The 14,070-nt window shown below is 40.7% G+C and overlaps 1 protein-coding gene across 1 annotated transcript in view; it reads left to right on the top strand.

Moving 5' to 3' along the window:
• Window positions 1–14,070, top strand: part of LOC130911302 (gastrula zinc finger protein XlCGF57.1-like) — a 31,304-nt gene that overhangs the window by 12,520 nt on the left and 4,714 nt on the right. The window contains exon 2 of the mRNA XM_057829170.1: window positions 11,281–11,391. Coding sequence (XP_057685153.1) covers window positions 11,281–11,391 — 111 coding nt within the window. The remainder of the gene's footprint in view (window positions 1–11,280; window positions 11,392–14,070) is intronic.

Below are 14,070 nucleotides of genomic sequence, written 5' to 3'. Positions count from 1 at the left end.
AAAAACTTACAAAGACGAATGATAGGGCAAGGCTTAGCTAGGACAGCAACTTCATTGAGGTTAATCACAGCCGCTGAGAGAGAAACAAGTTTGTATGCGGGGAGGAAAAAAAAAAAAAAAAAGAGCGTCAAAGATCGCTAATTGCGACAGATGATCTTGTACTAAGCACAAATTCACATTCGCTGGAGGAGGTAAAGTATCACTCCCAATTGTTTATAGATGAATGCATTTGCCAGCATATTGAATTTAGTGAGTAATGGTTTTCGTTTTCATATTTTGTGGTATGACAAAGTTACTGCCGTTCGTTGCAGCTTGCGTTGAACACTGCCGGAGCGTCCGGTGAAAAAATAGCTCCCGTTAAGGTAGCGTCAAGCTTGTGTATTTAACGGTAATATAAAAGCAGTGTTGTCAATAACGCGGTATCGTAATGCGTAACTAATCTGATTACTTTCTTTCAGTAAAGAACAATCTAACGCGTTCATTTTTCTAAATCAGTAATCTGAGTAAAATTACTTTCCTTGATGCCTGTGCGTTACTATTTTGTTATTGCCCCATAATGTGTGTAGAATGAAGAATACTGTAGTCATGGGAGTGACATCACATGTCACATTTTTTAATCGGGGATGGAACAAAAAGGGTCACGTGTATTACCATGATGCGTGAGCGCTGGGAGTTTGCGGCCAAAACAACATAGCCTTGCTACCTCGCCAGGATGCAATGAAATAGGCAGGAGATATACTACAAACGGCTGCATTTGCACACTGGAAACACAGCCATTACTTCACATTTTTGTCCAGTAAAGATAACAAAAATATCTCCGTGCGCTGCAAACTGCGCTGGCTCAAAAAGACTGTCCACCGCTATAAGCATCCAATTCAAGCACCACTTGGAATTACAGCACAACAGGTAACACGACAGCCAGGACTTTTTGATACTGCTCGTGCTCAATCCTCGGTTCAAGCTCAGTTGTTGTTGAGGGTTTTGAAAGCTTAGGTTTAAAGAAATTCTAAATACCCATCTTGCCTCCTCAGCTGTAGTTTTGGCTAAGCAATGCAAACGGCTGTCTCTAAGGTTCTATAGTCACATGATCTGTTCGAAAAATAATTAGGACCCATTATGAAATACTTTGAAGGATTCCTGTTCATTTTATTCATTTGTGTTGTTTGTTTTATTGCTCTAAAACTTTTAAAACTTTTAACAACATTTTAAGGGCCATATTCAATGGTCTTTATTTTAAAGGGGAAGTTCAGAATTTTTTACATTAGGCTTAATCTTTGAGTTAGCCGGGGTTTAATTAGTCGTTGGAAATGATTTGAACAAATTCTGTGCAGTTTGACAGTTATTTGTTAGTTTCAGGGCTCCGGAGTGGCTAAGCTAGCGCGAGTCAATGGTGGTTGAAATCAACTCCTTCAACTAATTAAACCCCCGTTAACTCGAATATTAAGCCTTATGTGAAAAATTAAAATGGTCAAATTCGCCACATGTAGGACGTTTTGCCGACGGCGGACATTTTGGCAGAACGCCGGAACATATTTCCTCCACACCTTTCTCACCTTTTAAACCCCTGACCCATTTTCATGCCTGATTTTTAATGTTAAAAGTAGTGCTGTCAAGGGATTCAAATTGTTAATCGCATTTTTCATAGTTTACTGGTGGTTAACCAATTCCCCATTACAGTACATCACTCTTTGCTTTTAATAGTGAAAAACCGCAAAGTAGTGTCACCCCCCGCCCCTTTTTTTTTAAACATAATTTTTTTTAGTGTGTATATTTATCAGTAAGTGTATATAAAGTCCTATAAATGCATATGTTATCATTAGAACATTAACGAATAGTGAAACTATAAAATAAAATATTAATAATATAAGTTATGAACATAAAGTAATGCATGAATAATATAACTAATACATACTGTACACTCATTCTCTAGCTTTCAAATGATACGTGTGTGTGTGTGTGTGTGTGTGTGTGTACATATGAACGTAGATGTAAATAGTGTTTACATAAATGTTTTTAGAACTTTTATTTTTATCAGATGCTTATGATTAAAAAATCCACGATGCACTGAGAGTGCGAAAGTTGAGCCGTGAAGTAACGAGGGGTCACTGTATATCATCTAATTTTAATACTACTGCCATATAGCGTTTAAACGATGAATAGCATGCAGTTAACTCGTGATTAATCTCATTTTAATTTTTTTTTTATATCAAAAATGATTATATATTTGAAGTTTCAAATCCACTTATTGGCACAGGAGTTGACCAATGTGCTTAATTCAAATTTATAGTGCATATGACAAGAAGAACCATGTGTATTTCATATTACATGCTATATTTTATGCTCCTGGAGGAAACGGACCATTTGGCTGTATGCGGACGCAATTATTCAACTTTTTGAATCCCGAGCCATGAAAATGTGTGACAGATTGAGGAAGAAGCTGGATTTTACGGACTTTTCCCTTTATTTTTTTCACGTTATGCCAGCCCAGTGTGCTGCATGTTTTACACTCGTGAGAATGTGATCCGTTTTGGGTTTCCAAAAGATGCTGTTCGCTGCGAAGAATGGCCAATACAATTTCTTCCAACAAACGAGGGACTGTTGGATTGACGTGGAAATTTCATTTGATGTCAAATAATTTTTTTATGTCACACGTTCTAATCAAGAAGTGGTTTGCTGCTAGACTAGTTATCCAACCTAGGTCCCACCTGCCACTGCATCAAGGACTGTCTGATCAACTGACCCCAACACATGAAGCCGGGTCCCCACCTCTTTTCCACCCGCCCGCTCAGCATCGGCTCACTTAAAGGCTTCGTGCCGATTCCACTCCTCTATTCACACGACACGCATGACTGCAGCCCCACCCACCCTGAGAACATCATTGTGAATTTGCAGACGACACAATGGTGGTTGGGATGAGCACAGATGTGAACGAGGCGGCCTACCGGGATGAGGTCCTCAGACCCGGTGAGTGGTGCACCTCCAACAACCAGGCAGTGAATATTTCCAAGACTAAAGCCAGGTCTATACCTGATGCATCCGCGTGGTCAGCATGCCTTCACACGGAAAACGGATGTCATTTCAGCGACCCGCCTTCCTTTCCGTGCGGCGCTGGAACATGTCAGATTTCCGCACTGCGCACGTGTCGGAATTTTTTTAAAACTGATGCATGGTATACTGTATAAACTAACTGCCTTTGGCGGAGGCAAGTGGAGAAAATCCATCAACACTTGTGGAAGAACATGGCGGACAAACTCCTTATTGCTGCGGTTCGCGAACATTTGTATAATTCTGCCGATAAAGACCACCAGGATCAACATGTCATAAACAACTCTTGGAAAGAGACTGCAAAACACTTGGAGGGACAAAGAAGCCATCAAATAGTTGTGCACGAATTTAAGAGACGGCTTTGTAAAGGAAAAAAAAAGCGCGAAGGTGAAATAGCGGAGTTGCTGGTGGAGCACCAAATTTACCAGTATTGAATGAAAAGGGCGTGCTCTCCTCATTCATCAAACACCGGGAAACGCAGACAAAATGACAAACTCTGTACATCTCGTTTTCGCGCGGAACGTTCAACGCGTCAGGCAGAAATTTGGGGTGGGAACCTCTTGGTACCTCACAATACGATTTGCGATACAAAGTTCACGATAACAATGATCTCACGATATGGCGATCAAGATTATCATACATTGGTCAGGAAATCCTTCTAGGATATTGTACAAAACAACTAATAAACAGAAAAAAGTTCTATCTTCGTCCTTCTGCTCTAAGTTTATCATGAGTAGACGTCCAGTCCATTTGAACTGGGAGGGTGGCAGCGATGAACACCTCCCTCTTCAGACGGACCGCTCCCACTTCTATGGCCGTCAGTGGCAGCCAATGGCCTTTTCAGGTCATTACCTTTTGATTTTCAGTGACTTCCTGTTGATTTTGGGTTACAGAACAGGAAGTGACCCGGGAATCAACAGGCAATTACCTTTAAAAGCCCTAAAACGTACAGAAAGTAAATGTCCCAAACATCTGAAAGAGGGACTGTGAATGTTCTGATTTTGGCGTTTGTTCATTAGCACTTCCCAGTCTTAATGGATTGGGCGTCGAGTGCCGTCAATGGCAGCCATAGAGTTAACTGAAACACTATTATGGTGGAAGATTTTGGTAACAACTTTTGTTGGTTCCTTTTGTTTTTTAAATTTTATTTTAACATTTACACCTTTTAAAAAGGATATCTCGATTATTGGCTTGAGCTTATCGATAAACTTTTGGTATGGAAAGCATCACGATATAATACCATTTCGGTATTTTGTCACACACACCCAAAATATATATATAAATATAAACGATATCGATAACTTCCTGCTCCTTAAAGACGTTACCGATATGGATAACCGATAATAAATATTAGAGGTGCACGATAATCATAATGGGAATTATGACGTCATCCTAATAAATCCTATAACAATATATTTTATCGGGCCTATTAATAATATTTTGGGCACGGTGTCGGATTGGGACGTGTGCGTTTGTTTCCGCTCCTGTTTTGCCAGTATGCAAAGTTTTGTTACTGTTCTAGAGGCCGTATTTTCCTTCACTGAGTTTTAAACACTTCTATGGCAATTCGCAAATGTTTGCATTTTACAGTGTTATGTTTACAAGTTCTTGAGAGACCTTTTGGTTATTGATAGTGTGACCGCACACGAGGTAGGCCAGGCCAGGAAGGAGCTTGAGATGCCAAGGTGTCCAACCAAACAGTTCTTTATTCAGAAAAAACAGCTGCTTTCCCCAAAAGAAAAAGGCCGAAATGTGGCACAAGAAGTAACGAAGCAAACAATCAACTAAAATGTCTGAAAAAGGGCAACTTAGGTCTGGTCCCATCAAAATACTTTCTTCCAAGTTTTTCTGTCAGTCTGCTTCCGCCTCTCCCTTGGCTTCATCTGGTCGTCTCTTATATTGTCCTCCAGGCCAGCTGCAATTAAGTGGCTTAAGCAGCCACACCTCGAGGCGTGCGGCATGCTAGGAAGCGTAGTCTTTGGGCTGGCGGCCATTTTGACTGGATTCTTCAGCTCTGGAAAAAGAATGTAACGGCCCTCCACCACCTGTCCCCGCATGATGTCACATTAGGCTTGCTGTTCTATAATTGCCACGTTAAGAAAGTTGTTTCATGGACCAAAACAACAAAAGTCTCTTCTCCTGTTGCACCAAATGTTTTATCTGCTGACAAAGCACAATATTTGTTGGGTTTATGTTTGTTTTACGTCAGTGCTCAATGTTCAGGGAAACACATCGTCAATGATATTGACTGATTGATTGTGATTAACTTAAATTATATTTATTTGAAAAAAAAATAATACGGGCACTTTATTTGAATTCAAAACTGTTCTTGTCTTTGTTTTGTTCATTATAATAATGTTCATGTCATTATGAAAATTCTGGTTCGGTCGAAGGCAAATCAATGCTGAATCATCCACTAGTATTTTTGACCTACAGGTGTTCAAAAACTTAGCATGGTACCCACGGGTTATTAAAAGTATTAAAAAAGCATTGAATTTAGTTTTCCATTATTAAAGGTATTAAAAGTATTAAATTAGCTGTTGTAAGTCTGGAATTTTTTCACCGTGGTCTTAATTTTCAAGAACATCTCTGCAACCTAAATTATATCCGTGACGAAGTTTTTTTTTTTTTTTCTTAAATCCATAACGAAGATGACGCATAGAATTTTTATGATGCACTGCACTACAAATCGAAATGCAACTTGTGCCACCACAACCGGCAAAACGGAGAATCCACCCACCTCTGCATCGGGAATGTGTCCGTTTGTCGGTGGAACGAAAACCCTGCAGGCAGAAGTATTGTGGATTCTGAACACCAAAACAGACCACCATTCATATACTTCAAATGAGTCCATTGGTGATCTGTTCGGATATTACGTAATTTTTGGTCGGCATCGGCTGTCACAATGTTGGTCATATTGCGTTTTGTTCCAGAGGGCGCATTCCTGATGTCGTAACTGTCTTTTGTAACGAATTTTCAGTTGGCAGAAAAAAAAAACCGCGCGTTTTCTTAATGTTTAAATAGTCTACATATTTTTATGATCATTATAAATGCATTTACACAATTAAATAACGCTGGAAAAGTTTGTTAAACATAATGTTGGTCAAATCGTGTTTTTTCCGGAGGGAGCATTCCCGACTTCGTAACTGCAGCCAATTTAAGCTCATCAAGAGTTTAAGATTGAGGTAAAATCGGGCCTGAAAAATCCAGCCCGACCCGAACTGGTCTGCGAGTATTAAAGCCCGACCCGCGTTTTGTGTGATAACATTTGTGATGATGTCTGCATAAAAGCCTGTCTTTTGTAACAAATTCTCAGTTGGCAGAAAAAAACCTGCACATTTTCTTAATGTTTAAATAGACTACATATTTTTATGATCATTATAAATTTCTTTACACAACGAAATAACGCTGGAAAAGTTTGTTAAATATAAACAAACATGCGGTTTTGCGTGTGTGTGTTTAAAAAATTCTGACATTTTATAATGTTACTTTAGACGTGTTTTAATTGTATCTTCAATATATGTGCATTCTTTTGTCAAACACTTAGTAATTGAGGTTAAATTTGATGTTCAGCTTTATTTAATATTATTCAATATGATGTAAATAATGGGTGCAAGAAAAGTATTAATTTTCAGTTGAAATGGCATTAAAAAAGGTCTTAAAAGTCTTGAATTTAGATTTATCAATTCTGGGGGGACCCTGCTTAGGTGAATAAACATTGAAAAATTATATATATATTATCGGTTATCGTATGGGTATTGGCCTTGAGGAGCAGGAAGTTATCGGTTTAAAAAAAAAAAAAGGATATCGTGCACCCTTAATAAATATATAAATTTTAAATGTATATTCAGTTTTTGAACCCCTGGTGGTTAAAAAAAACTAGTGGCGGATTCAACATAGATTTGCCTTTGACCTAACCAGATTTTTCATGATGACATGAACATTATTATAATGGACAAAACAAAGACGAGAACAGTCTCGACTTCAAATAAAGTGTCAATATTTATTTTTGTCAAATAAATATAATTTGAGTCAATCACCATCAATTAGTCAATGTCATTGAAGAGGTGTTCCCTGAACAAGGAGCACTGAACTAAAACATAAACCGAACAGGTATTGTGCTTTGTCATCAGAGAAAAATATTTACAGCAACAGAAGAGAAGACTGTTGTGGTCTTGGTCCATGAAACAACTTTCTTAATCTGTTAATTATATGACTGCAAGCCTATCAATAACCAAAAGGCCTCTCAATAACTTACTAACACGGTAAAATGCAAACATTATACTGCATAGTAAGGTTCACCACTCATTCCTCACTATCAAAAATATGGTAGAACAAAAAGGATTAATGGCTTGCCTTATAATAATCAATATAAACGCCAGTGATTGAACCCATTTTTAGATAAAGCATGAGGTTTCTTCTCTGCACAATACGAAATCCTTGTACGGCCACTTCCTGTCAAGACTAACATTACACGTCCATATGTCCGTGGTGAAAGTGGTGCATGGTTGCCGATCGAAGTATGGAAGAATGTCGCAATCTCATCATACTTTGCCGGCTTGGAATGATGAACCTGGACTCCAGATGACGTCTTCGATGAGTGAATAGGGTTGGTTGTTTAGCGCCATAATTTCTGTGATCATGTTTGTGATCGCTTTAGCCCTCGGTCATCTTTGTGAAACTTTTCAAAGGCCTCGTTAAACGGTACAACCTAACAACTTTTTTAGCTGGCGTTGGAATTGGATGGGCGGCTCCGTGCGCAGCTCGCGCGTCCTCGTACTCTTTTAAAACGCCATCGAAGCGATTGTGATATTTTAAGTGGCCTATTAAGATGCGTTTTAACTCGATGCTTTTTTCCCCTCGTCGTGGAACTTCGACTTTTCATTTGTTACCAATTGCGACTGAAGCGTTTTCCAATGACAACTTGAAAAAAATCCCACTCTACCGACGTATTAGCCAGCCGTGCTACACACTGCCGTCACTTGAGTGTTATTTAACAGAAAGGGAGCGCTTGATTTGTGGCACAACTCTGTCTTCTTAAACCACACACAGTCACTGATACATTGTACTGGCAATACAGGAGTGGAAGCGAACGCACACATCCCAATCCACCGACACCATGCCAAAAATATTACACTGTATATTACGGGACCTATTAGTAGTGTTGTATTTATTGGGATGACATCATAAGTCCTATTATCGGTCCAATAATTATTGTGTACCTATAATATAAACCAGCCTTAAGGAACTCATCCTGGACTTGCGATGTCAGAAAACCAACCCTGGCCCCCTGTTAATCAACAGCAAAAGCATGAAGCAAGTGGCATCCTTCAAATTACTTGTGGTTCACATCTCTGCTGACCTCTCCTGGGCAACCAACACCGCTGCACTGTTTAAGAAGGCGCAACAAAGACTCCACTTCCTGAGAATGCTTAGGAAGTGGACTCGACACCATCCTGTTGGTGACCCTCTACTGCTCAGCCATTGAGAGCCTGCTTGCCTATGCTGTGTCAGTCTGGCACTCAGGCCGCACAGAAGCAGATAGGAAAAGACTACAGAGGGTGATAAAAATGGCACAAAAGGTCATCGGCTGGCCGCTTCCTCCTTTGTTCACTATCTACAACTTTTCGTGCCTAGGAAGAGCAACGAGCATCATAAAAGGCTATACACACTAGGGCTGAACAATATTGGAAAAAACTTACATTGCAAATTTTTGGGGGTTTGCAATACAGTATATTGTGGTATATACACTCACCGGCCACTTTATAAGGTACACCTGTCCAACTGCTCGTTAACACTTAATTTCAAATCAGCCAATCACATGGCGGCAACTCAGTGCATCTAGGCATGTAGACATGGTTTAAGACAATCTCCTGCAGTTCAAACCGAGCATCAGTATGGAGAAGAAAGGTGATTTGAGTGACTTGGAACGTAGCATGGTTGTTGGTGCCAGAAGGGCTGGTCTGAGTATTTCAGAAACTGCTGATCTACTGGGATTTTCATGCACAACCATCTCTAGGGTTCACAGAGAATGGTCCGAAAAAGAAAAAATATCCAGTGAGCGGCAGTTCTGTGGGCGGAAATGCCTTGTTGATGCCAGAGGTCAGAGGAGAATGGCCAGACTGGTTCGAGCTGATAGAAAGGCAACAGTGACTCAAATAACCACCAGTTACAGCCAAGGTAGGCAGAAGAGCATCTCTGAACGCACAGTACGTCGAACTTTGAGGCAGGTGGGCTACAACAGCTGAAGACCACACAGGGTGCCACTCCTTTCAGCTAAGAACAGGAAACTGAGGCTACACTTTGCACAAGATCATCGAAATTGGACAATAGAAGATTGGAAAAACGTTGCCTGGTCTGATGAGTCTCGATTTCTGCTGCGACATTCGGATGGTAGGGTCAGAATTTGGCGTCAACAACATGAAACCATGGATGCGTCCTGCCTTGTATCAACGGTTCAGGCTGATGGTGGTGGTGTAATGGTGTGGGGAATATTTTCTTGGCACTCTTTTGGGCCCTTGGTACCAATTGAGCATCGTTGGAACGCAACAGCCTACCTGAGTATTGTTGCTGACCATGTCCATCCCTTTATGACCACAATGTACCCAACTTCTGATGGCTACTTTCAGCAGGATAATGCGCCATGTCATAAAGCTGGAATCATCTCAGGCTGGTTTCTTGAACATGACAATGAGTTCACTGTACTCAAATGGCCTCCACAGTCACCAGATCTCAATCCAATAGAGCATATTTGGGATGTGGTGGAACGGGAGATTCGCATCATGGATGTGCAGCCGACAAATCTGCACCAACTGTGTGATGCCATCATGTCAATATGGACCAAACTCTCTGAGGAATGCTTCCATCACCTTGTTGAATCTTTGCCACGAAGAATTGAGGCAGTTCCGAAGGCAAAAGGGGGTCCAACCAATTACTAGCATGTTGTACCTAATAAAGTGCCCGGTGAGTATATATTGCAATATTAAAATCAGAAGAATTTTCACCAGATGACTTAAATAGCTCTGTTTGGCAAGACTTTGTTTGATTCACCATGTTTTTGTATTAGTGTATTGCGATCAGAATTTTAGTGTATGAATGATCTTTATTCAGAAATCTCACAATGGGTCCATTGCACACACACCAACAATTTGAAAATTATACCATACATACAGAAACATGGTAAAAACGCGATAGCGCTAATGCGCACATCGCGATGGCGATATTCAAATGATATACAGTGCAGGCCTAATACACACCCCAGCTTCCACTTCTTCAACCCGTTGTCCAATGGCAAGCGCTACAGGACCATAACAGCCAAAACAAACTCTGGGAGTTTCTTTTCAAGAGCTGTCACCATACTCAACTCCAGTTTGAATGGAAATGTCACGGTCATTGCACTGCTAATGCCATTAAATTGTCACATGCATCTCACTAAGTAAATTGTTCTCAGACATCTGTCTCAATCTGGGTACTGCATAGGCAATATTTGCTCTGTTACAACAATATTGATGCACGATTTTCATCATATCAGGTCAACCATCTGCCTCCCGTTATGAATACTGTAAATTGTCATATATGCACTGTTGCACTCCTGTACATTACGACTTGCTGCTTATCACTTATTCACTTCATTCCCAATTTGTGTACACTGGAACCTGTGTTTTTATACTTTTGCTTTTGTTTCATGTGGTGCATGTTATGACGAAGCTTTAGCTCTTGTCTACAATGACAATAAAGGCTTTCTATTCTATTTTCGCTGTGATTGGGCTGAAGACAGTCTTTCCCCATCTGGCAACCCTGACCACAACACAATCACGTCACATCCCCACATTTGCAGAGCTTGAAAACGTAAGTTGCAAAAATTTGCTCACAAATTTACACTTTGGTATATATTGCTCTGTGGCCATCTTTACGGTGGCAGCAGTAGGACGGGAGTTCAAGTCCTCATGTCTACTTCCGCGCTGTCCTTTTGCATTTGTGTTGCGGGCCATTTTCATTCGTGTTGCGGGCTATTGGGGTTGGTTTGCATGGCTATTTGCAATCGTGCTTTGGCCAATTTCCATGCCTGTTTTTTTTTTTTTTTTTTTTTTGCGAAGCTTCTGGAATTGGCACTCTTGTTGTGGCAATTTGCATTTTGTGCTTTTTTCTTTTTAACGGCGTTTTTTACTTTGCAGTTTGCCTGACACAAGTTTGCAAAAGAAGAAATAAGACTTGTTTGTGGTCTTGGTCTTGCAGATGCCAGCCAAGCTCATCTTCCTGAGCACCAGGAGTCTGCATGCTTCGAGGAGGAGGAAGAAGCGTCATCATGCATCAAGGAGGAGGAGAAAGAGTTCATACACCTTCAAGGTCATCTCAAGCGTTTTTTTTTCTTTCAGATGAGGCAGAAATTAAATATAGTAACTTCTCATGAATCCGGAAATGTTATTCAGTCTAATATAGCATTTTTATCAAATCACATTGTTTGATTTTTGAAGAATTTATTTGCAAATCATGGTGGAAAATAAGTATTTGGTCAATACCAAAAGTTCATCTCAATACTTTGTTATGTACCCTTTGTTGGCAATCACGGAGGCCAAACGTTTTCTGTAACTCTTCACAAGCTTTCCACACACTGTTGCTGGTATTTTGGCCCATTCCTTCATGCAGATCTCCTCTAGAGCAGTGATGTTTTGTGGCTGTTGTTGGGCAACACAGACTTTCAACTCCCTCCACAGATTTTCTATGGGGTTGAGATCTGGAGACTGGCTAGGCCGCTCCAGGACTTTGAAATGCTTCTTACGAAGCCACTCCTTTGTTGCCCTGGCTGTGTGTTTGGGATCATTGTCATGCTGAAAGACCCAGCCACGTCTCCTCTTCAATGCCCTTGTTGATGGAAGGAGATTTTCACTCAAAATCTCTCAATACAAGGCCCCATTCATTCTTTCCTTTACACAGATCAGTCGTCCTGGTCCCTTTGCAGAAAAACAGCCCCAAAGCATGATGTTTCCACCCCCATGCTTCACAGTGGGTATAGTGTTCTTCGGATGCAATTCAGTATTCTTTCTCTTCCAAACAGGAGAACCTGTGTTTCTACCAAAAAGTTCTGTTTTGGTTAAAGCTGACCATAACACATTCTCCCACTCCTCTTCTGGATCATCCAAATGCTCTCTAGCGAACCGCAGACGGGCCTGGACGTGTACTTTCTTCGGCAGGGGTACACGTCTGGCAGTGCAGGATTCCCTGCGGCGCATTGTGTTACTGATTGTAGCCTTTGTTACTGTGGTCCCAGCTCTCTGTTGGTCATTCACTAGGTCCCCCCATGTGGTTCTGGGATTTTTGCTCACTGTTCTTGTTATCATTTTGAAGCCACGGGGTGAGATCTTGCATGGAGCCCCAGATCGAGAGAGGTTATCAGTGGTCTTGTATGTCTTCCATTTTCTCATAATTGCTCCCACAGTTGATTTCTTTACACCAAGCGTTTTACCTATTGCAGATTCAGTCTTCCCAGCCTGGTGCAGGTCTACAATTTTGTCTCTGGTGTGCTTCGACAGCTCTTTGGTCTTGGCCATAGTGGAGTTTGGAGTGTGACTGACTGAGTTGTGGACAGGTGTCTTTTATACCGATAATGAGTTAAAACAGGATCCATTATTACAGGTAACGAGTGGAACCTCGTTAGACCTCGGTAGACCTCGTTAGAAGAAGTTAGACCTCTTTGACAGCCAGAAATCTTGCTTGTTTGTAGGTGACCAAATACGTATTTTCCACTCTAATTTGGAAATAAATTCTTTAAAAATCAAACAACGTGATTTTCTGTTTTTTTTCCACATTCTGTCTCTCATGGTTGAGGTTTACCCATGTTGACTATTACAGGCCTCTCTAATCTTTTCAAGGAGGAGAACTTGCACAATTGGTGGTCGACTAAATACTTATTTGCCCCGGGGCCAGCAGGAAAAGTCTTGATGGTTGTTAGTGCTCGCGCCTACGGTCTCTTCTTTCGTCCATTAATCAGAAATAAACAATGGATGCCAACTACACTACCGTTCAAAAGTTTTGGGTTACCCGGACAATTTTGTGTTTTCCTTCAAAAGTCTCACTTTTATTTTTCAAATGAGTTGCAAAATGAATAGAAAATATAGTCAAGACATTGACAAAGTTAAAAATAAGGATTTTTATTTGAAATAATCATTTTCTCCTTCAAACTTTTGCTTTTATCAAAGAATGCTCCCTTTGCAACAATTACAGCTTTGCAGACCAATGACATACTGGCTGTTAATTTATTGGGGTAATCTGGAGAAACTTCCAGAAGCCAATCCAACTTGTGGGATTGGCTTGATGGGCACTGTCAAGCTGCCCCCCAACAGCTCAATGGGTTTGAGATCTGTTGACTGTGTTGGCCACTCAATTACAGATAGAATACCAGCTGCCTGCTTCTTTCCTAAATAGTTGGAGGTGTGCTTTGGGTCATTGTCATGTTGTAGGATGAAATTGTCTCCATTCGAGCGTTGTCCACAGAGTATGGCATGGCTTTGCAAAATGGACTGATAGCCTTCCTTATTTAAAATCATGTTGACCTTGTACAAATCTCCCACTTTGCAGCACCAAAGCAACCCCAAACCATCTCATTACCTTCAGCACGGTTGACAGATGACATCAGGCATTCTTCCAGCATCTTTTCAGTTGTTCTGCATCTCACAAATATTCTTCTCTTTGATCCAAAGTCCAAACACCTCAAACTATGATTCGTCTGTCCATAACACTTTTTTCCAATTTTCCTCTGTCCAATGTCTGTGTTTTTTGCCCATATTAATCATTTCCTTTCATTAGCCTGTCTCAGATATGGCTTTTTTTTTTTTTTTGCCACGCTGGCCTGAAAGCCAGCAAGTCGTGTCTTCACCGTCGACATTGACACTGGCGTTTTACAGGTACTATTTAATGAAGCTGCTAGATAAGGACCTGCCAGGCACCTATTTCTCAAACTCTCTTATGACTCTTATGTACTTGTCTTCTTGCTCCGTTGTGCAGCGGGCCCCCGCTTCTCTTTCTACG

The sequence above is a fragment of the Corythoichthys intestinalis genome, unplaced genomic scaffold (genome assembly GCF_030265065.1).
Source record: "Corythoichthys intestinalis isolate RoL2023-P3 unplaced genomic scaffold, ASM3026506v1 HiC_scaffold_25, whole genome shotgun sequence".
NCBI lineage: Eukaryota > Metazoa > Chordata > Actinopteri > Syngnathiformes > Syngnathidae > Corythoichthys > Corythoichthys intestinalis.
The sequence above is the reverse complement of the archived record's forward strand: the minus strand, read 5'-3'. Positions and strand labels throughout refer to the sequence as shown.